At 47.1% G+C, this 23,122-nt stretch overlaps 2 protein-coding genes across 4 annotated transcripts in view; one reads left to right on the plus strand and one right to left on the minus strand.

The window, feature by feature from the left end:
- The first annotated feature begins 23 nt into the window (after nucleotides 1–23).
- On the plus strand, nucleotides 24–11,317 carry Gorasp1 (golgi reassembly stacking protein 1). 3 transcript variants are annotated; one of them, XM_004835235.4, is made up of 9 exons: nucleotides 24–201; nucleotides 3,938–4,018; nucleotides 4,363–4,566; nucleotides 5,943–6,029; nucleotides 6,170–6,300; nucleotides 6,558–6,756; nucleotides 7,530–7,671; nucleotides 8,672–8,809; nucleotides 8,997–11,317. In XM_004835235.4, exons 1-9 carry the CDS (start codon nucleotides 139–141, stop codon nucleotides 9,263–9,265), a joined length of 1,314 nt encoding a protein of 437 aa, XP_004835292.1. In that variant the 5' UTR covers nucleotides 24–138; the 3' UTR covers nucleotides 9,266–11,317. The 3 variants fall into 3 exon arrangements, with proteins under 3 accessions (XP_004835292.1, XP_087072574.1, XP_021115457.1); XM_087216448.1 differs by lacking the exon at nucleotides 24–201 and adding an exon at nucleotides 432–686; XM_021259798.2 differs by lacking the exon at nucleotides 24–201 and adding an exon at nucleotides 693–3,296.
- Wdr48 (WD repeat domain 48) overlaps nucleotides 11,259–23,122 on the minus strand; it is a 50,374-nt gene continuing 38,510 nt past the window's right edge. The window contains exons 12-19 of the mRNA XM_004835237.3: nucleotides 22,303–22,410; nucleotides 21,878–21,974; nucleotides 21,302–21,397; nucleotides 18,767–18,872; nucleotides 17,774–17,861; nucleotides 15,516–15,592; nucleotides 13,784–13,976; nucleotides 11,259–13,269 (exon numbers count right to left, since the gene is read on the minus strand). Coding sequence (XP_004835294.1) covers nucleotides 13,174–13,269; nucleotides 13,784–13,976; nucleotides 15,516–15,592; nucleotides 17,774–17,861; nucleotides 18,767–18,872; nucleotides 21,302–21,397; nucleotides 21,878–21,974; nucleotides 22,303–22,410 — 861 coding nt within the window. The 3' untranslated portion in view covers nucleotides 11,259–13,173. The remainder of the gene's footprint in view (nucleotides 13,270–13,783; nucleotides 13,977–15,515; nucleotides 15,593–17,773; nucleotides 17,862–18,766; nucleotides 18,873–21,301; nucleotides 21,398–21,877; nucleotides 21,975–22,302; nucleotides 22,411–23,122) is intronic.

Here is a 23,122-nt window from a genome sequence, read left to right on the forward strand (position 1 = left end):
AGCGCGGAATTGTGCAGAGTGGGCGGAGCACAGCGCTGACGTGACAAGTTGCTGTTAGTCGAGCGCCGAGAGCGCGAGTTAACGCTGCCTCCCGGGTCCGCACGGAGCTGCTGGACTCGTCGCCGACAAGCCCGAGCCATGGGCCTGGGCGCCAGCGCCGAGCAGCCGGCGGGCGGCGCCGAGGGCTTCCACCTGCATGGGGTGAGTTGGCCCCCCGGCGCCAGGGACCTGGAGGCGAGCGTCTGGGGCCAAGTGCCCGACCGAGGGTTGTTTGCGGTGGCCCGTGCCGGTCGGGGACGCCTGGGCCTGGCCTTCGGTGCGCCCGCGCCTAGTGCCAGCTGTGCCGGAAGCCTGGCGTTTCCTGGTGGCGCTCAGCGGCGGCGCTTTTCGGTGAAGAACGCCCGGGGACCCTCTGTCTCGCAGGTCCGGACGCCCTGTTGGCCTGGGCCGAGCCAGCGGTGCCGAGGACCGGGTGGTCCAAGGCCCTGGGGAGCAGTGGGCACGCATCCCTGCCTGTCGCGGGTCGGGAAGGCTACAGGGGCCAAGGACTGCTGAACCAGCGAGGGAAGCGGGACGCGGGAGGCCCCCAGAACACCGCAGAAGCCCGCTGAGCGTTTGGAGCTCGGGAGGCTCCCCAGCGTGCACACCTCAGGGGCCCGGCCAGGCGGGCTTAGAATTGCTCCGGAGTGAGTTTGGAGGGAAGTCTGGACCGTCAGGCTGCTGGAAAGTGGCGACAGTGGGCTTCCTGGTCGGTCTGAAAAGATGATGAGAGGGGCCTGCAGCCGGGTCAGGATTTGGGACGAGAGGGACAGAAGTGCCTCTGATCCCTCCCTCCCCATTTTAGGCTGGGAAAAGCGGAGGGGTGCAGAGGTGGGTGTAGGCCTGTTTGCCGTTTTGGTGCTTGGCTGTTGAGTGGTCTGTTTTGAAGGGAGGCTCTGGTACCACCGACCACCTGGAAAGCTAATGAAGGTTTTCTCACGGGAAAGCCAAGATGGCTTTTAGAAACCAGAGTTGACGGCTTTGTGCTTGGGGTTGGGCTTCCTCATGGCCAGGCAACCACAGGGACAACAGTTGCATCCAGCCCAGAGAGTCGGCCAGCAGGTTTAATGGAAGGCAAAGCAATTTAAGATACTGGCTGGTGGGGAGTTTCGATGATGGTAGGAGTGGAGACAGGAGGGCCTAGTGGAGAGGGACAGATTGAGGAGGTCGAAGGATTAGAGGTCATCCTTCACATGGGTATTTTTGAGTAAAATGGGCCCTCGAGTTACGACCGGCCTGACATACGAACAACGAGTTATGGCGGGAGTAAATTAGGAAAATTATTGGTGTTTCTGGTAAATTATGCACATTATACAACCCTTCTTTTATTATTATTATTATTATTATTTTTTGGTACTTGGGGATCGAACTCAGGACTTGTGCTTTCGGGGCAAGCTTGGTGCCATTGAGCTTAATCCCTGGCCCCACCCTTCTTTTATTATTAAAAGGTTAGTTGGGGGTGCTTTGGGAGGTTCGAAATGCATTATGGATATTTCCATTATTTCTTATGGGGAAAATAGTCTTGACTTACAACCAACCTGAGTTACAACCAGCCCTCTAGAATGAATTGAGTTGGTAAGTCAAGGGTCCACAGCTTGCTGCAAAGGCAGAGTTCTAGGCACCAGAGATAAAGTAGTGAACAAAATAGACATCATCTCTGTGCTCCTGGAGCTTACGTTTGGATGCCAGTTTGGAGAGAAGGGAGACCATAAAGAAACAGATGACAGGTAGTAATAATTGTTAGTGAGAAAAAAGCAAATTAAGGGAGAAAAGATGATGAGTGGGTGTCATTTTGGACGCAGTGGTCAGGAAAGACCTGACCAAGTAACATTTGAACAGAGGCCTCTACAGGAAGTAAAGAATGGCTAGCGCAGGTATGAGGGAGAAGTGTTTCTGGTGGAAGGCCCAGCAGCACAGGGGTGCTGAGGTGGGTGATGCTTGCTGTTTGAGGAAATGAAGAAGGTGAGGTAGGAGTGCTTGGACGGTGTGGCTAGCGTCAGGAGAGGGTAGAGGATGAGGCCCTACCGGACCTTGCATGTCCTGAATATTTAGGGTTTTATTCCGAGATGGGAGCTGTTGGGAGGTTTTAAGTGGAGGTGTGACATAATCTCACATTTTTAAAAACTGAAGAACAAGTGTGCTGAGTGGAGGATCTGAAGAAAATGGCTGTTACATGGCAGTGCTAAGGGGAGGACTCTGAGTTGGATTTCCTGGGGTCAGATTACTAAATTATTGCGTCTCTTCTCATCTGTAAATTGAGGTTAGTAAAAGGTGGTCAGCCAACCAGCGTTTAGTGCGCATGAGCTGCTGTTGTTCATCCCATAAGGGTCCCTGGTGGGGAAGAGTAGGCTGGGGTCTTAGGAAAAGCAGCACACGTTGTGGGGCTGCAGAGTGGAGCATGATGGGAGTCTCCAGGGACAGCTGGATAGAGGGGCAGTGGGTTTTGCATGAAGGGGATGTAGCAGCAGAGATTATTTCTGCTGTGGAGCCCTAGTGACCAGTGACGAGCCCAGAGCCATTGAAGTGGAGTATAGCCAGCCAGAGGACAGGGGCATACCTGGAGGTGCTGAGAGAGGGCCGGTCCTGGGGACTGGGGGCTGAGCCTCAGGACCTTATTAATGATGGGGGCAGCTGACACCCAGTGCTAAGGAGGGGAGCAGGTGTCTTGCCTGAGGGAGATGTAGTGGTTTTGGAAGTGGCCCTGCTGAGGAAAACCCCACCAGGCCAGCTCTGTCTTACAGTTTTCAAAAGCCCTGGGAGGACTCAGAGGTCCCCTGCAGGAGGGGAGCAACTTGCTCTCTGGGTCAGGCCAGCAGGGCCAGGGTTGGTTGCTGAGCCCACTTCCACTGAAAGCCATGGCAGCTTCTGGAGGTGGCAAGCAGGGACTCATTTGCAACACTGCCAGAAAGGAGTCCCAATGCCAGGGGCAAAATGGCCTTGATCCAGAGGCTCAGCAGTTTGTTCTCAGCAAGCTCTTTTTCAGCTTGGGGACTCTGGACTGGAGGGGCTGGGGATACAAGGACCTAAGGCCACATGAGCTCAATATCCTCTTGCCTGGGGGCTCATTGACAACCTGTCCCAAGGGGTCATCTTGTGTTCACAGCCAAAGGTTTGAGTGTGGGCCACCCTCAGGGTCCAGGACCTGGGGACAAAGGCTGTAGTGTCTGGGCGAGGCTGTAAACGGGGCCTTTGAGAGATTCCTGCTGCAGCCTGCTTGTACTTCTGGATCCAGCCCTGAACTGGAGAGTGTATGGAGGGTGAGGAGCGTCCTGGGGGTGAGCATGGCTCCGAGGAGGTGTCCCGAGTGGTGTGGGGACAGGACTGTGAGGCTGATGGTGTAGCTGAGCCCCCAGGGAGGCTCCTCAGGCCCAGTCCTGCCCGTGGCCCGCCTTTCACCAGCATGTGTCAGTGGCAAGCGCGGTCAGCCAGCCCAGGTTCGGGGGTCCTCCAGGATCTGGCCACCCTTCCTGCTCCCCGTTTCTAGGCACAGCCCTGGCTGTATGTCTCCTGCCACTTCCCCTGCATGCTGGGGCTCTCCTTGTCTGTGTTGGAACTTTTCTGGTAACTCCACTGGCTTTCTGGCCAGCCCGCAGCAGCATTCCCTGTGCCAGCTTGGCTCCTTGCTGCCTCCTGATGGCTCATGAAGGTAGCTCTGGGCTGTGAGCCCTCCCTGGAAGCATCTGTAGGTCATAATCAGGAGCAGAGCCATTTTCCTGAGAGGAAAATTGTGTCCCAGAAGGTAGAAAGAGGGGAAGGGGTGGACTGTGAGTGCCCGGTGCAGTTCACGCCAGGCATGTGACCTCTCAGGGACACCAGGAGTGGCCATGGTTCCTGGCACTGCGGGTGGGGCCTCTTGAGGAGGTGGGCTGGTGTAGTGACTGGCCTCACTGTGGGACAGGTGCAGGAGAACTCCCCGGCACAGCAGGCAGGCCTGGAGCCTTACTTTGACTTCATCATCACCATTGGGCACTCACGGCTGGTGAGACTCTCCTACCCATCTCTGCTTTGCTGAGTGCATGTGCCCCTCTGACCTATCCCTGCCCAGACTCTAGGAGGTGGCCATAAGGCCTATGGGCCTGCCCACAGGGGCTCTGGCCAAGGGGCCCACTGGGTGTGTGGGAGGCTCTTTGTTTGCTATGTTGTGTTTTCTTGCTGGCTGGGGGGGCAGGGATATGGTTGTGCCTGGGGGATACTGGGAGGTGGGGGTCCAGTGAACCAGTGAACCCAGGCCTGTCCATTGCCTATCTCAGGCCTTCAGCTGTCTGAGGGGCTTGGCTTGGGGATCGGAGTGGGGCTTAGGAGTCATCCCTGCTGCCCCTGCAGAACAAGGAGAATGACACACTGAAGGCCTTGCTGAAGGCCAACGTGGAGAAGCCTGTGAAGCTGGAAGTGTTCAATATGAAGACCATGAAGGTGCGCGAGGTGGAGGTCGTACCCAGCAACATGTGGGGTGGCCAGGGCCTACTGGGTGCCAGTGTGCGCTTCTGCAGCTTCCGCAGGGCCAGCGAGCACGTGTGGCACGTGTTGGTGAGTATGGGATAGCATGTGTGGGAAAAGGTGGGTCCAGCTCGCTTGGGCAGGTGGGGCATGCAGGTGCAGGACAGCTAGGATGGGATGGGTGGGGTGTGTGGCAGAGGCTGGCATTTCTGGTTTATTGGAGGATGCCCCCGTGTCCTGAGAGGGCAGCTATTAAGTCCCTGGACAGTGTGCTCTGCTTCTTGGTAGCCATGTGACTTTGGGCATTTTTTTACCTTCTAGGATCAGTGATGACAGACCTTTTAGAGCTTTCAGTGATACAAACAGCCCACTGGGGCATGTGTGCCGTAGGTTCACCTCCACTGCCCTAGACCTTGGTTTCTTATTTTGAAAGGTGGGGTACTGTTTACTGGAATGGTGGCTGTACTGCCAGAATGCTGCCTCTGTCTATCTGTGTCTCAGAAGATAGATAGATATTGGTGTATATCTACATATCTTTATAGTTTATATTGTTTTTTTTGGTTTTTTTTTTTGGTGCCAGGCATCGACTCAGATCCTTCCGCTTGCGCAGCAGGCAGCGAAACCACTGAGCTAAATCCCCGGCCCTAGTTTATATTGTTATATAACTGATACATAATGAAACTCAAGTGGCTGAGCTGTCACAGATGCACCTGACACCTGTGCATCTGTGATGTTTGGTCTCGTGGCTTGATGGAAGGAGGGTACCCAGTGCCAGAAGCTAGCTGCTTTCTATCCTAGATCCCTGGCTTCCTGGGGAGCCTGGCAAAGTCTCCCAGCCTTTGTAGCCAGCCTACAAAAGCTTGCCTGAGTGACATGGGCTAATGATGCAGATTTCTTTGCATTTCCCAGGAAGACCAGGAGATGGAGAGCAGCAAACCTTTCCAAGGGAGAAAGCAGTCCTCACCTCCAATTTTGCTGATTGCTCTTGCTTTGACTGTCACCCAGCAGTCTTTAGCCATATGCCTCAGCAGGAGCACCAATGCAGCTGGGCAGTTACTGTAGCCAACGTCTGGTTTCTCTTTTCTTTCTTTTTGGTACCGGGGATAGAACTTGGGACCTTGCGTTTGCGAGGCAGGCAGTGGAACCACTGAGCTAAATCCCCAGCCCTTCTCTTTTCTTTTAACGTGTATTTTTTAAATCTTAGTGACCCTATGAAACCTAGTTTTAATTGTAGGGAAACAGGCTGAGAGAGCTTCAGTACTTTAATTTATTCAGTCACACAGCCAGCAGGTGGTGGAGCCAGGAGTTGAGCCCAGGGTTCATTCCAAAACATGGTGCTGCCCTCTGCTGGGCATCTGTAGACCTGGGGATGAGGTGAAAGAGCTTGAAGCCCTGGTTAAGGATAGCAGACAGATATCCTACTCACTGCACAGTAATGAAGCTTATGGTTTGCAATTCTTTCCCAGGATGTGGAACCATCTTCACCAGCTGCCCTGGCTGGCCTGTGCCCCTACACAGACTATGTGGTGGGCTCAGACCAGATCCTCCAGGAGGTGAGGAACCCGTGGCTTGTCCCTGTCCAGGCCCCATGGGGTGAAGTGTGGAGAGATTGGTGCCTTCACTGGGAAGTGTCTTATTTTGAGGCTTCCATCTGGTGCTGGAAGCAGTCTCAGGTCCTTTGTGTTTCTCATAGTCTGAAGACTTCTTTTCGCTCATCGAGTCTCACGAGGGGAAGCCCTTGAAGCTGATGGTTTATAACTCCGAGTCTGACTCCTGCCGGGAGGTGACAGTAACTCCCAACGCAGCCTGGGGTGGAGAGGGCAGGTACTTCCCAGGGTTGGTGGGCTGCAGGGCTAGGTGAGTAGGGCCTGTCCAGTCAGTGGGTATGGACCTCCAGAGTCCACTGGTTGAGTTAGAGGGCTGGGCCCTAGGCCTGGAGCCCAGAAAGCCTGAGGCTGACAGGTCTAGCAGTGCCCTTTCAGCCCTTTACTGCTGGTCCAGCATGAGGGTGGTAAAGGCAGGGAGGGCTAGGGCTGTGGCCGTGGCCAACACCCTGGAGTGAATGTTTCTGGCTTTGGCAGTCTGGGCTGTGGTATTGGCTATGGGTATCTACATCGGATCCCAACGCAGCCCTCCAGTTACCACAAGAAGCCACCTGGTGCCCCACCGCCTGATGCCCTGCCACCTGGTGCCTCTCTACCTGATGTCCCATCACCTGTGCCCACTCCCCAGGACTCTCCTGGCCAGGAGATGGGTTCCAGGCAGAGTGACTACATGGAGGTATGTAGGGGTGCCTGTTGGCCAGAGGAAGGGAGAGCCTCACATGGTCACAGGGGCCTGCCAGCTCGGGAGACTCAAGGCTGCCCTGGGGCATCCCAGCAACCTCACCAGGGGCCCATCTGCTTCTGGGACACAGAAGGAACAGGGTCCTGCCTGGGCCAGGAAAAGCCACTATTGGTCCTCCTGCTCCTTGCTCTAGAGATGCAGGTGGCGGTGAGGCACCAGTGGTTGTCTTCACTTCATGAGTGGGAAGCTGAGACTTAAAGCTGGGCAGAGCCTTCCTCTGCGTCTCACTGAGGCTTTAGAAAAGCTGGCCCAGGTTAGCATGCTGGAATGCCTGTTATGTTTGATGTTGGGTGGGCCCGGGCTGCGGGGCATTCCATCCCTGCCTTCACGGCTGATGAGTGGGTCCTGAGAACACTTCTGGACACTGGCATTGGTGCCAGGGCACACTGGGATGTTCTCTTCAAGGAAGGCTCTCCCTTCTCGTGGGTTGCTGATGGGTCCCAGGCAGCAGCCATGTGTTGGGGCCAGGTGGGCTCCTCAGCATGTCTGCGAAGTGCTCCCTCTGGGAACACCGTAGGGGAGGCTAGGCCTCTCAGGTTGGACTGCAGGTCTCTTGTGGAAGAAGGGGTGGGGTACTATGACCATTTCCTTCCTGCAGGCAGAGCAGTGCTCAAGGCAGTGGTGGGTATTGTGTAGGTTGGACTGTGACTGCTCAAGGCACTGTCCGGATCAGCCCTTCTCCATTCTTTTTGTCCTGGTGCCGCCAGGCCCTACTACAGGTACCTGGTTCCTTCATGGAGGAACAGCTCCCCGGGGCTGAGAGTTCTGGCCACAGCGCTCCAGACTTTGGGGGACTTCCGGAGATTCCTCTTCAGCCTCCACCTCCAGTGCAGCGAGTCATGGACCCAGGTACTGGGCAGGCCCTGGAGACGCAGCTGAGGAACCCCCAGCTCTTGGTGCTGAAGTGGGCCCCAGGCTCAGAACTGTACTTTGGCAGCAGTGCCAGAATTTTCCCTGGGCCTGCTGACTCTTCAGATCTCACATACAGCAAGACATTACAGGTGGTGAACACTGGTAATCCCAGCACTAGGGAAACTGAAGCAGGAGTACTGCTGTGAATTCAAGATTACCCTGTGCCACATAGTGAGTTTAAGGCCAGCCCGCATTACATAGCGAGACCCTGTCTCAAAAAAAACAAAAAGAAAAGAAAAAAAAGACAGATCATCATTCCTGGGTATAGATGGAGAATTTGGAGTTCAGAGAAGAGAGGTGGCCTACTTCAGGTCACACAGCAAACTGGAGACAAAGCAGGCTCTGGGCCCACTGCCACTGTGCTGCCCCATGATGACTAACTTTAGGTCTCTTTCTGCAGAAACAGTAGTGGCAATCTCCTTCGGGTTGGGGGAGTTGTCTTAGTTTTCTCATGTTGCTCTGACAAAAATGTCACCCAAAGTTAAAGGGGAAAAGTATATTTGGCTTACAGTTCCTAGAGGTTCCAGTTCATAATCAGCTAGCTCAAAGGCAGGGTCAGAGAGGGGCAACAGTTCATGGTGGCAGAAGACAGCAAAAGCAAGCAAGTGAACTTCACAGGTCTCTTTGCCCCTTTTATCTTATTCAGACTACTTAGGGCAGGTAGCACTCACACCCTTAATCTGAGTGCCCTTGGGCCTAACATTGCATTATGAATCAATTTCAGCTTCACACACTAGATCCAGCCACCTCTGCAAAAGCCTATGACCACGTGAGGTTTTGGGGGGACATGGAGGGACAAATCATAACATTACGGGAGGGCATCACCAGAGACTAGGGATATTAGTCTTGCAGTCTGGCCAGGTAGATGCCCTGGGCACCAGGCTGGGTGAATGCCCTATCCTGCCTTTCCAACAGTCAGGGTTTTGTGCTGCCCCAGGCTTCCTAGATGTGTCGGGCATTTCCCTCTTGGACAGTGGCAATGCCAGTGTGTGGCCCAGCCTGCCCTCTTCTACAGCAGTCTCAGCCTCAGGGCCAGAGGATGTCGGCTCCAGCAGCAGTTCTCACGAGCGGGGTGGTGAGTGACCAGCACCTTCTGGGAGGGACCCTGGGCTGCTGAGAAGGCTGTACTAATTGTTCAGCTGGGCCAGAGCTTGGCCTTATCAAGGAGTTCATACACTTGTTGTCCCATCAGAACCTGAATGGCAGTGGGCAGGGTCAGCTTAGATTTTGCACACTTCCTTAGCCCTACCTTTATGTTTCAGGTGAAGCCACATGGTCTGGCTCAGAGTTTGAGGTGTCTTTCCTGGATAGCCCTGGAGCCCATGTCCAGCCAGACCACCTGCCTCAGCTGACTCTTCCCGACAGCCTCAACTCTGCAGCCTCGCCAGAAGACGGGCTGTCTGCAGAACTGCTGGAAGCTCAGACTGAGGAGGAGCCTACGAGCCTGGAGAGCTCAGATGTCACGGCAGCGGCTGAGGGGCCGGCCAGCCAGGCCGAGATCTCTACCCCAGAATTATACTCTGGGCTGTGACAAGGCTTCTGAAGTAATTTCACCAGCTCTGTGCCTGATCCCAGCCCTGTGTCCTGCTTCCGGGTCTGCAGCTCCATGTGACATGCAAAGATTCCTGCTGGCAGGGGCTCTAGTGTCTACCTTAACAGTGTTTGTCCTGCCTGGTGGTCCTGGGCTGGAGGGTTTCAAAGAGGACTTTGGTGGTGCAGGGCTGGGAGCAGCACCCAGCTTCAATATTTTGCAAGAGTTGGGATAGGAGAGGCATATGCAGCCTCTGAGAGTAGAAACAGGAGGTCACACCCCTTCAGAACCAGTGCCTGTCCTGTCACTGAGGCTCCCCAGGAGGCAGCAGGTCCAGTCATGATCAGTGTGAAGATGGAGTGAGGAAGGGGCTAGTATCAAGTGTTGGCCACATCACTTTGTAAGGCTGGCCTTTACCCTTCCTGTACAGCTCGCAGTCCCATCTGTACTGGAAGGGTCCCCAAGCTCTAGGAACCCCCCCCCACACCCCCGGTCCCAATCACTGACTCCATCAATGACTTTGTCCTTATGGTACAGTGTGGCTGCTGGCTCAGGTTGGCTCATGCTGGCTCATGCCAGTCAGCACCAAAGAGAGGCTGCATTTGCCCACCTCTGGCCTTCAGCAGAGTAGCACTGACTATCTCTTCCTCCAGCCTACAAGCACTCATCTAGTGTCCCCAGTGGTGACTCCTGTATCAGTCAATGTTTATAACAGAAACAGATGTAACAGGAGATATATAAATATATATAAGAATTTCAAGATTGGGTTACAGTGGCCACCCACACAGTTGGATGTGGAAGAGTGCAGAGGATCTGTCTGCACACTGGAGACTGAAGTATCCAGTTGAAGGTCTGGAGCTCACAACTCCCCATCAGAAGGCTGATGGGTCTGTGCCGGAAGTTGGAGTCTGTGCTGGAAGCCAGGAGATGATGTCCAAGGTGAAGGTGAAGACTGGAGCTCCTCGAAGAAACAAAAGCAGATCTTCCTTCATTTCCCCTTTATACCACCTAGGCCACAAATCACACTAGGGTGGGTCTTCCACACACTAGGGTGTGGACATGCCAAGCCAATTTAGTTGAGTTTCTCTTATTCAAGTTGACACAGTCAACCATCACAGCTCTCAAACATAAACAATCGCCTCTCAATATACACGGCACCCAGCCAACCATAACGGTGAAGAAAAGTTAGAGATTTCAGTTCACCATCCTAAGTAAACTGTCAAGGTAGCCCACCACCTGACTAGGCTTCTTCACAGAGCCTCAACCCCAGGAGCAAATCAGGGGCCCAGACAAGTGTGGGCAAGGGTCCTGCTGTTCTTTTCTGTAGTATGGAGGAAGCTGTTCCCCAACCCCCAAGTGCCTTTGGATGGCCCCTCATCGACCAAAGTCCTCTGCTGCTCAAATGGAGTCCCTCACCTCCCATCATTATCTTCCCTCTTTCTAGTTACCAGGAAAGCTGCTCCTTGCCTTGTATTCCAGCATCCGCCTAGGGGAAAGTGTTGCTGTTATAGCACCATTTGTAATATATGCACATACAGGGAACGCACAGGCTCCCCTGCAGGACAAGGACTCTGCTCTGGGAGGCACAGATCAAACTTGAGTGCCCAAGGCCCCAAATTAGCAAACACAAAGTTTCAAGAACTAACTACTTTTAAAGCCAGCCCTTGTCAAGCCTACCCTAGCAGCTGCAGAACAGCGAGGGGTTGTGTCCTGAATTGTCTAGGAGCCCAGTGCTGGTATGCAGGAATGCAGGAAGCAGAGCGGATCCCACAGGGCTGTGCTGGGGCCAGCTTTCCTGAGTCCTGTAGCCTGGCAGTCTGGCCTCCTGCTAACCCTCACTGGCAGGTCTGGTTCTTCCTCTCATTACTTTTACTTCCCCCTTATAAGGGTACCTGTGCTAATTATTCCCAGGGTGAACATGAAACCAGAGGTTTTTCTGTGATCTACTATGGAGGAAAATGGCAAGTGAAAAAAAGTGTACTACACTTTGAAATATTTTAACTAAATTCTTTATTCTATACAACTGAAATACAGATTTTTACCCTTTTGGCATTGCAGACTATCAAATTTTCTGGAAACTGTATTATTGGTTTGACTGGAGGGGAAAAAGTACAACCATGCTGGGGTCAGAGCTATGACAGGAAGGGACACAGCCACCCAAGGCTCAGCACACACGGCAGAGGACCCAGCATTACCCACTCCTTTAGCTCAAAGGCCCTTCGTGTACACAGCTTGGGGCTGCTAAATGACATTTTTGTATTTCTTTTTTTTTTGCCATTAGTTCACAACTATTGCTAAAAAATGTGCACCAAAAGCGCACTGTTGTATGTAACAGATAGAAAGGACTGTTAAAAAAAGAGGTTGACAGCTCTCTGAGGAAGGAAGAAAGACCATTTCGGCTCCTTGGAAATGTGCCCATGTCTTTGCTTGCTTCTTCAAGGTGCAGGAGGCAATGACCTGTCACTTTCCAAAGCTAGCTGACCAGCAGTGAGGGAACCGTCTCTGCAATTGTGCTGATCAGAGGATCTCAAATTGTAAAGTATGGACCTGGGCCCATCAGCTGCCCTTAACTGAACCTGTGAAGTTGTACGAAACAAAAACCTTCCCCATTCCCACCCCCTCCCCAGTCCCTGTGGCTGTGAGGACAAGCCACACACAAGCTGGGGAGACTGGTCTGGAATAACTGCCCTCAGAAGGCACTTGTGCTTCTGGCTTCATGCAAGGAGGCTTGCTTCTGTAGTTTTATGGGGGTGGACCATTGTTCTATTCTGAATACAAATGACCTTGGGAAGAATCCAAAGTATTTTCTGCCAAAAGTTGAAGTGTTTATCCCCAATAAGTTATATTCTGTACAAGATCCAAGTGATCTACGAACGCTTCAGATTGTTAGAAAGAACAGTGAAAAGAAGATCTGAATACAGGTAAAAACAAAAACCTGCATATAAAATTCTGGAAAAACAAATGGCTATACTTTCTGGATAGGAATATCAAATCAACTCACTGCTATCCCTTTACTCTGACACCATATAATTTAGGTAGCACTTGAATGAAATTAAACTTTCATCATGTTATTAAGTTTTGATGGTGTCACACTGCTTACTCAGAGCAAGAAGCCATCCATAGGTCTCGGCTGGCTTTGCCTGTGAATAAAATGACACTGGAGCAGAGTAAACGGCTGCACCTCCCTGGACCTGCACACAGCCAGGGCATCATGGGGTTCGGTGTCACTAAGCACAGACTGCACACTCTGGCCCAGGGTCTTGTGTGCTGTCACCCAGCACCTGGAATCTCCACAGAGCTTCCTAAAGGATGTATCTGAGATGCAATATTAAAAACAAGCCCAACGGTAATCATTTATTATGAAATGGGCTGGCTCTCAAATTGTCCAACAGCAAATTACCATTAAAAATAATTACCTTAAATGGTGAAAACAATTTGACTTTTTTTGTGACAAACTTGGAAAAAGCCTTCATAAGTACTGCGTGAATGGAATGTACTTTTAGAAAAGCTACAGAGCTGTGGGTTTGAAGTTGAAACACAGTGACAGGTGTGGTCAACCATGTTCTCTAACAAGTGCTAACAGACACAGATAAGGTCTTTTGAAAGGAGAGGAAGAAGTGGAAGTCTGCACTGCCCTGCTGTCAATTCTCTGTACAGCTGCAGGACAGAGTGTGCCTGGGGCTCTTCTGCCTTCACACTCTGCTTCCCCTGGGCAGCTCAATCTACACTTGGAGACTGGTTTCTATATTACATCTCGATTAGTCACTTCAACTGAAAGAGAATCTCAGTCCATACCAAACCGGTCGTTAGAAGTCTTGCTCCCGTTGGGCTCAGTGGGCTTCCTAGGACTACTCTTGGGGCCACAGAGGAAGGTAGTAAATGAATACCCAGGAGCACTGGCCCACCCTTCACGTGGACTTCTGGCGGTAATGGAGGGTGAGGTCACCACCACTCTTCCATATGAAGTGTTTCACTGTTCGAAGGTCCATATTTGGATCCAAAACCTAAAAAGCAAAATTACATTAACATTTTCAAAAGTCTCTGATATCTAAAATCTTCATTCTTTACTGAGGAACTCCACTAGATGATCTAGCTTTTTTATACCTCCCTCATGCCTGGTAAGTCTGCTCTTGCTGGCACAGCTTCCACGATGCAGGCATGAAACTAGGTACGAGTGAGGTGTGCAGCGTCTGTGGCAGTGCCAGAAATACCAGGCTGTCTTTCAGCCCTTCCCTTGAAGGGTCTTTCTGATTTAAGACAGTCTCTCCATTTCTCCACCCACCTGTACTCCATTCACATGAAATTTTCTATGTCTTTTAACCACTGGTTCCCTTTCCTGAAAACTCCAGGTGAACAGGAGCTTGAAGGTAGGTGAAACTCTTTTGAAGGGCTGCAGAGATAGGTGGAAGCAGAAGCTACCCCAAACTAACAGATTTGGAATCTATAATCATATAATGTAACTTCCTGAGCACCAGCACTGGGAAAAAAAATGAGGGTATGGTTCTTAAGTTTACTCACCTGGTCCTGGCACAAAAGTTCAATTTTTTCTTCTGCCAACACAGCAATATCCTCTTCTTTTTCCTGTTCTCCTGGTTTTTCATTATTAGAAGAGCTAGTGGTTTGAGATTCATTATCTAAGTTGATAATTTTCTCATAAACATGTTCCATTACTTTTCTGACCTGGAGCATGTCACTAGCAGAAAGTCTATCCCTGTAAAAGGGAATAGGCACATTGTGGCATCAGGAAGAATCACTAGCTATCATCTCTTCCATATTTTTTTCCTTTGGTGTTAACTTATAAAACACAATACAGAAACATTATAAATGTTTTTAGTCATTGCCTTGACCCACTTTTTGAATTGTGAAAGGCTTTTCTAGTGTCCTCCAAAGGTACAGACCACGTGCCACTAAATGAGATTAAGCACCCATTCTTGAAATTTACATATACATACAGAGCACCTACCTGGGTTTTAGTCCTTTAAATACTTCCCGAAAGCATGGGCAAACTAAAGCATCCTGGAAGTGAAGGCAGGCCTAGCACCTACAGGGTCTGCCCTTGTGGGGCTCCGTTTTCCCTGGGCTTTCTTCCTCTTTGCCATGCCTTCAACTAACAGAAGGTGGGAGAGGGTGCCCCAGTTCAGACCTTGAGTCTTGACCTGCTTTATACCACAAACCAAATGGCTGGGCTGGGCATCTCTAGTCAGATGTCTCCAACTTGACTCATCTATTCCCCAAACCTACTTCTGAACCTCTGACATCAGCCTCTAATTGTCAAACTAAACAGCCAAGGCATAAGCTCTGAAAGCCATTAGTCCCTGAATCTAGTTGAGGTGATGTAAAGTACTTGCTTTAAAGTATAAGTGGAGGGAGATGGGTGGAAAGGTAAGCAAGGGAACAGATGGAGCAAAACGTTTACAGCCAGGTGTTAATAGTTATTGAAGTCTCATGGGTCAGTGGGTACTCATTATTTTATTCTCTGTGTATAAGTCTGAAAATCTCTGGAATGAAACAGTTTTTAACAATCTTGTTGATTTTACTTGCTAGGATACTGTTCACAGTTCAGCGTCCTCTCTCTAGACTACTAAAATTCTTTTCTTAGGTCTCCCTGCTTTAAGCTTCCCTCTGGGCCACATTCCATTGTCTCACAAACTTCTGGTATTAAATCACTACATGTTCTATGTCTTTCATGTCTAGATGTTCTCTTCCTTTCTAATTTACCTTGTAGTATCCCTCCCTGTTGCCTGTCCGTTTGATGCTGCAGGTACGTGAGTTCTCACATCAGTTTTCCAGTAGCTTGAGCATACTCCCACTTCTGCATCCCTGATCAAACTGGGTCCTGCACTTGGAATATCTGCTTTTTTTGGTACCGGGGATTGAACTCAGGACCTTGCGCTTTCGAGGCAGGTGTCAGAACCACTGAGCTGGCCCTGGAATATCTACCTTTTGAAGTTCTATCCATCCTTACATTTCCAGCTCAAATTCCATGTCCTTCAAGAAGCCTTTTAGGAAAGTTAAACTCAAAAACTCATTCCTTTTCCTCATGCTCGTCATTCCTTAAGTATCTAAAAGCAGTTACGATACACAAGTTGTGTCCTAAACTGAGTTTTGACAAGAGACAAAATCCATCAATATTATAAAATCAGTCTTAGATCTAGTACTTATCTCCTGTGTTATAAAGCAAACCATAAGGAAAGAATTCTCTTTAGTAATTAATTACATCAAGGAATCACATGATACTACGTTTACTTACTTTTTTAAGGTTTTAGCTCCTGAAGATGCATGAGGTTGGAGGTAGAAAGGAATTTTGTTGAATTTGGGCATATTTTTCTGAAATATTGAAAGTTAAAAAGGTATAATAGTTTCTATTAGCTGATAAACTAAAATGCTGTCAACAGGAAAACATGATTTACAAATAATTATAAGTAATTCTATGTAATTCATAATAAGCTATCAAATTAAGTTAGCCTTAGAGAAAATTTATCAGAGAAGTATGCTGTTAAAGTTTTGATATGTAAAGACAAATCATATGTAATATTAGTGGCAATATGAAATCGAAACATGGCTCTTCTTAGATAATACTACAAGATATTAAAGGGAATAAACTCAATTTTTAAGATATATAAATCACAATCTCAGCATTAAAATACTGGGACTTCTATAAAGATCTACGTCTGATGTATGATGATTTAACCAATATTTGCTTTTCAGATAAGGCACTGTCATAAACTTCATTTATTTGAGAGGCCAGTGCTACAGAATTATAAATATATGGCTAGAAGCCCTGGTTCAGCCTACACTAAAATGCCAAGGTCACTCTCTCCATGATAAACTTCTGAGCTATCTCAAAGAATTACCCCCCCCCCCCAATATTGGGGCTGATACCTAAAGGCCCACATGGAAACTTAAGTGTCTTGAGAAAAATCCACAACATTCACCTGTAAGGAAAGCCACTCTCTACCCTGGCGGGGCCCATCGTCCAACTGAGGCCATCAAGGCCTTCCTGGAGTGTTTCCCTCTGACACCAGAGTGAGGTCTGAGGGTTTGAGAAAGAATGGAAACTTCAGCCAACAATCTGGGGGTCTACTGTAATGTAAACTGCACACTTAAATGAAGGATTGAATATCTTCTCATCTTTTCTCAGGGTATCAGTCCCTCTGAGTCTCCATTTCATATTTTGTCTGCATGTCTCTTTTCCAAAATAAGCCACAGATTCAATAATCATTCAGTAATGCAACCCAGGCAAGTTTTACCCTCCAAGTGGTTTATGGGGAGCTCGACATAGTGAAGACCACGAAATATCCATCAGGAATCAAATTGGCCAATTTTTTGGGGTCTAAGACAGACAGCAAATTTTCTAAAAGTGCTAGCAATTAATCTGTGCTGGCACACTGGCTCTCCTTTTGGATAAAGTTAGGTAGAATCTTACTTTACACCAAACAGAAGAATAAATTCTAACATATTAAAGATCTATACACACAAAAATTATCATAAAGGCACTAAAAGAAAATATAGAAAAGTTTTTGCTATGCTAGTAAATACTTAAACAGGATATGGAACTCTGAGCCATAAATGATTGATTTATGTAAAAATTAAAACTTCATTTGGCAAAAGACATCACGAACACAACACTGTAAAAGTTTGAGAGGCACAAAGAATAGTCAAAGGGTTAGTATTCAACATAAAGAACTACAAATCAGTAGCAGAGACAAACAATTCACAGAAGAAATACAACGGCCAATATGAAAAGATGCTTAACCTATGATCTTTTAAAAATCCATATTAAAACAATGAGATAAAATTTGCTTATCTTATAACAAAGATTCAAAGTATCTGGCACTGGTATGGGTGTGGGGAAAAAGGCACTCAGATACTACTGGTGAGAGTGTGAACTGGTACGACCTTTGTGCAGGGCAATTTGGCAGTATCTGTCAAAATTCAAAATGTGTGCACCCTTTGATCCAGCAATTCCACTTCTAGGAACTTATGCTAAAAACTCTACAAAGATATATGTACAAGGATGGTCACTGCAGCACTGTTTGTAATAGAAAACACTGGAAACAACCCAAATGTTTTTTAATAGGGGACTGATTAAATTATGGTACAGTTATACAATGGGATATTATGTAGTCAAACTGTTGCAGAACAGTATGTAAAAGAGATTCTTTGCAAAATAAAATGAAGTATATACATGTGCACATAAATAAAATATGCTAAGTATGCAAAGAAAAAAGTACAAAAGGCCATGGATTAACCTATTAATAGTTGTTATCTCTGAGAGGAAGGACAGGGAGTAAGAGTGACTGTAGCGTTTCACTTCATTCATTACTTTATTAAGAAATACATATACAAATAATTATCAATACTTCAACTCTGGAACTGTAGGGAAGGAGACAGAGACTTCACTTGGCAGTCTAGTTTTTACTCAAGTTTAAGATTATACCATCTAAAGCAATTCTTAATTTCATGTGGAAAAAATGAAAGGGTAAAGTGAGAGCAAAGGACACTTACATCCACAGTGATGTCAATCACCCATTGTGGCACTGTCTCATTAAGAAGCATCGACTCAGTCTCACCCCCGGAATCTCGGCAGAGCAGCCTAAACAAAATTCATCAGGGAGTGAGTGAAACATGGAGCACAGATGACAAAATCACTGTCCACAAGCACTCAAGAGAGAAACCTCAAAGACCGCTGAGGAAGTCCAGCAAGGCAGAGTCACTAACACCTAAACGGCAACGAAGGCCCCAATACTCAGGCCCTCAGACTTTGAGGCCAGACATCCACTACCGCGGCTTGAGTCCCTGGGTCAAAAGAGGAAAGATGGGCATAAGCAAAACATTCTAGAAAGGTTCCCTGATAGTGCAACTGTGTGTGGCACAGGCCTCTGCATGCAGTGGCATTCAGGATGTTTTGATGTTTCTGGTGACAACTTTTAGGAGACCATCTTCAAGGTAAAGGATTTTCAAGGGCAAGGCCACACATTTTCCTTATGCCTTGCATCAATGAGAGATTAGTGAGCTCTCCCCGTTGGCTCCACCACAGTACTTCGGCAACCTGGAGTGAGCCAGACCAGCATTTCCCTTCAACGGTCCCATAAAAGACTGCTTGGCTTCCCAGGTTGGGCCCATGTCAGCCATAACAGTTCCTGAGAGTAGCCCAACTCATCTTGCCTGGTTCAGTCTGAGGTACATCACATACTCTGATGCTCTTCTGTGGGCAGGGCTTTCTGGTGATGCCATCTGTTCCCTGACCCTGGCAGTTACACTACTGAAGTGAAAGGAAGTAAGAGTTTCCTGGGAGAAACCACCAGAAAAGCTGCCTCACTGTCAGAATGATGGTGTCTGCCTCATTCTAACACCAGAACCGCTTCTTTTCAGCCAGACTGTGGTTTCCCTGACATTCCTATCAAGCTGGTAATAAACAACTTCTAATGTCTGTTTGAGCCAACCTTTTTAGCAAATGGGAGTTCCCTCAGGCAGGGCCTGTAGTCCTTCTTACCCTACCTGAACAGTGTGCGACCTCCCGCTTCACCAAAGATCACAGGTGTGTGTGGAGGCACTTGAAAATATCCATTTCCCTTCTGTAATCGGTTCTCCTGTTCCCCATTTACTAGGAAAAGATGCATGTGGTGTTAGTATCCAGGCTAGTGCTAAAAACACAAATTCCAAACATTTAATTTTCACAAACTTCAAACATTACAAGATTTTAAAAGTCAAAAGTCCTAGAAAGCTGGGTGTGGTGGCACATGGCTGTAATCTCAGCATTTGGGAGGCTAAGGCAGAAGGATCACCATGAGTTCAAGGCGAGTCTGGGCTACACAGTGAGTTCCAGTACAGCCTGAATTACATAGTGGGACCATGTCTCAAAAAAAAGTCCTATAAGTCAGCCAGAATTTGCAAAGGCAAAAAGCAAAAGTTAAATGCCTAAAAATGAGAAACATGGCAACTTATGTTGTACTTCATGAGAAATTACTGTATTTTGAAATAAAGGAGATAAATGTTTGATATTCACAACAAAAATATAACTAGCTATTTTAGCCACAAAAACATATAGGACACCTATTTATAAGTGATTTCTCTCTCTCTCCCTTCTCACCCCTTCCTCCTTCCCTCCAAAAAATTTTTTCAGGAAAATTATGTTCAATGGCAGCCATAGCTAATAAAACATAAGTATTAGTGAAATATAAAATCCTCAAAGAGGACATAATTTCACTTCTATTGTTATTTACAGATTCCATTCCCACTCTGCTTTCTTTGTAGTCTTTTGAGCCGAGGGCAGCTGGCCCCACGTGCCAGCTGAACAAAGCAAAAGCAGTGTTACCCTCTGAGATGCTATAGCACTCTTGGAGCCTCTCTCACAGCACCCACTGTTTCTCTCCAACCTCAGAATGCTTATGTAAGTAGCTCTCCGCTCTAGCAGACCATGAGCCCCTAAAGGACAGAGCCCATACCCATTTATCTTTTTTTTTTTGGTACCGGGAATTGAACTCGAGTCCTTGTGCTTGCGCAGCAGGCAGCGAAACCACTGACCTAAATCCCTGGCCCCTGATACCCATTATCTTTATTAAGCCCCCTGCATCTTGCCAAAGGGCTCTGAGGACTGAATAACTGCTCACAAAGCATGATCTAAACAGTTCTGGAGCAGCCCCTGAGCATGGAGCAGGCATGGCAGGAGATTACCAGACAGGCGGAGCAGGCAGTGCCCCGAGCTCTGGAGGAGGTGGTGGGCAGATCCAGCCTTGCTTTACCATGGCAGCTTGACTTTAAGGATGATGTGAGGTTTTTGGCGATTTCTTCCTTACTCCAACCCACAGCCCGAATCTAAGGGGTGCAGTTTTCTGACTACTTAATCCTTATTGTTTATTTGGGCCTTTGAGAACTTCCTATCTAAGTGGAAGTAACCTATCCACAGCTACAGAGCTGGTTAAGTGCAGAGGTCACACCAGAACCTAGCTTTTTCAGCTCTCTGTAGAGACATCTTTCCTGTGGTTTCTTTGGTTCCCAGTCCATTCTCTTTAAAAGGGACACCAGCAGACTGGTTTTCAGGGAAGCATGAAGCCTGTCATCACTGTGAGAGAAATTTAAATTGAAATCATTGTGGATGAATCTGTCAGCCAGAAAGAAGTCCCTGGCAGGAAGCACTCACCACTGTTGCTCATTCCTAGTGGTCAGCAGAGAATCCTCAGCAGAGTAAGCCTCAGCAGGTGGGATTCAATGACCCCTCAACCAGCTGCAGGTTACACATGAGCTGTGAAATTAAGTTCTTTTTCCCTTCCTTTGGTCAAGCTGAGCCAAATGCATACTTTCAAAATATCTTCTCTGCTGCTCAAGGGAAGTTATCACCACTGTCTGTGGCACATACACCTTTTTAATATCCTTAATGACATTGTTTACATATACTCACTCATTTACCCTGCCACTTCTGAGTTGGAAATGGAGTTTTTGCAGCACTCAGAGTCAAAATCAGGTAGACTGTCAGACCAGGTAATACCGCATTTCAGGCCAATGTGAACTGTGACTATGGTTCTATGACTATGGAACTATGACTAACAACCTGACTTTCTGGTGTAGCTAATTAGCTAGTTTGCAAAGTAAATCCAGGTCACAGAAACATTGAGAAATATTTTTAGAATAAGGCCTCCTAAGGTGCCTAGTTTTAAGGCAAAGGTCACACAGTTTATTTTATCTATCTTGAGCAGTTTCACTTACTGAGAAACACGCTGCATAGTAATCTGCTCTTTTGGGAACCTCAGTGTCAGTTAGGACTAGATACTTTGGGCTGGGGATGTAGCTCAGTGGCGCCATGCCTGCCTGGCAAGCACAAGGTCCTGAGCTCAATTCTCCACACCACCCCCCCCCCAAACAAACAAACAAACGAACAAAAAAAACCCACACCAAAAAAGACTAGATACTTTGACATGCTGAAGGGAAGAAAATTAATTGGGCACATCACAAATATTCACTACATCACATTTTAGCAAATGGCCTTTTGGCTCCGAGTAATTCTTGCCAATAATCTAGTGAATTAAAAACACTAACCATGGTTTACTTCATTTTCTTCTTCATCCACTGGACTTGCGTGTGTTCTAGGCCAATATTCTAAGAGTGCCTGGAGTAAAAGTCCTCCTAAATTCACTGCAAAAAAGTTAGTTAAAAAGAAAAACAATGGAAAACAAAGTTAATTAGTTGTAATAAAATAAAAATTGAAAGTTTTCACATATTCTGATGCTAAAATCTTAATCTAATGCTAGTATTTAAAATCAAGACTTAAAGAGATTTTGCCAAGACTTTTAGTTTTATCTTAAAATGTTTAAAGTAATGATGAGAGAAGGCAAACATATTCTACACGGCTGTCCAGAAGAGCCATTCTTTACAAACAAACTGAACCAGGACTCATATTCTTAAAGGGTTACTTCCATTATAATTGTATCTGTACAAACCAGATAATTGTTTGTATATTCAATACTACATCCTTAGCACACTGATCAAAGTGTGCACACTGATATAAGTGACTGAATTTAAGGTACCCTGACAAAGATGATTACATAGCACCAAACAGCAAATATCCACCCTCTCTTGTGGAAGGAGGAAGTGATGGAAAGACACAGAGCTCACATTTTGGATCTGACCCGTCAGGGCTGCTGAAGCCAGCATCTTTTGCAGAAACCCAAGCAGCAAAGCAGTCACTCTCATCCAGAGTAATCGTCAACATCTTCCAAAAGAGAAAACCATCAGTGGCATTCCATTTTGAATGCATTTTCCAAATAAGTCCCTAAACCTTTATTTACTTATACTATTTGACTAAAATGCTAAGCTATAGATTTAGGAACCAACTGATGTGTTTCATGTGAACCAACCCAACCATAATGTAGTTTACTGAGATACCAAAGATATTTAAACTGCAGTCTGTAAATATTAACATGAAATTTTTTTCTCTCACATTTAAAAACAGAGAACTTTGTAATTAAGAATAATTATGAACTAATATGCTTGAAATCTTCAACAATCTCAAATTATACATGGATCAACTGCCAACTTACCCCTGTTTTTAAGTCTACTGAGAACCAATTTGGCACATACACCATTTTAAATCTTTTCTTAATTTCATCTTCAAAATCCACTTTGCCCAGATCTTCAACTTTACATGCCTATGCATCAAAAAGAAAATAGAATGATCAATACTAAGTGATCAATATTGACTGGATTCTTACTTTGCTGTTCAAAATTTTACACAATTTCACATTTGTCTAAAGAAATACTGTAGCCTCTAAAATACATTTCAAAGGGCCGGAGATTTAGCTCAGTGGTTCCACCACTTGCCTCATAAGCGCAAGGTCCTGAGTTCAATCCTTGGTAACAAAAAAACCAAAACAAATTTCAAGCAAAAAACGTGTTTAATTTTACATAACTATATATGCTATTACTAGAATTTTAAATTCAGAAAACATTCTTTTTTTGGGGGGAAGTTGTAATTTGATTTTGTGATGCATTAATACCATCCTCTGGAAGCAATGTCAAATAAAACTCAAAAATAAGAGAAAAAAATCTCCAAATAACTAGTCAGTAAGTGCTAACTTAAGAGAACTGTGAAGTTGCCCTCAGACAATAGCTAATATAGTATAGGCAGCAATTCAGAAGTTTCTTTCTTCATTTTTTAAAAATTTTTTTATTTTTTTGGTACCAGGGATTGAACTCAGGTCCTTGTGCTTGTGAGGCAGGCGGCGGAACCACTGAGATAAATCCCTGGCCCTGAGAAGTTTCTTTCTTGACCATTGTAATCCATCCTTATTCTTTTCCTCATTCCTTAAATATGTGTGGACCCCAAAAGTATACCCTGAATTTCCTCTCGTGCCAAATGGT

Source organism: Heterocephalus glaber, unplaced genomic scaffold (assembly GCF_053883595.1).
Source record: "Heterocephalus glaber isolate CG9 unplaced genomic scaffold, H.glaber_assembly_v1.0 deba00000122, whole genome shotgun sequence".
Lineage (NCBI taxonomy): Eukaryota > Metazoa > Chordata > Mammalia > Rodentia > Bathyergidae > Heterocephalus > Heterocephalus glaber.

Coding starts and splice junctions, on each gene's coding strand:
- Gorasp1 (XM_004835235.4), top strand. CDS start 139: ATGGGCCTGGGCGCCAGCGCCGAGCAGCCGGCGGGCGGCGCCGAGGGC. Junction 6,030..6,169: donor CAGACCAGATCCTCCAGGAG/GTGAGGAACCCG, acceptor TGTTTCTCATAG/TCTGAAGACTTCTTTTCGCT. Junction 6,757..7,529: donor GGCAGAGTGACTACATGGAG/GTATGTAGGGGT, acceptor TGGTGCCGCCAG/GCCCTACTACAGGTACCTGG.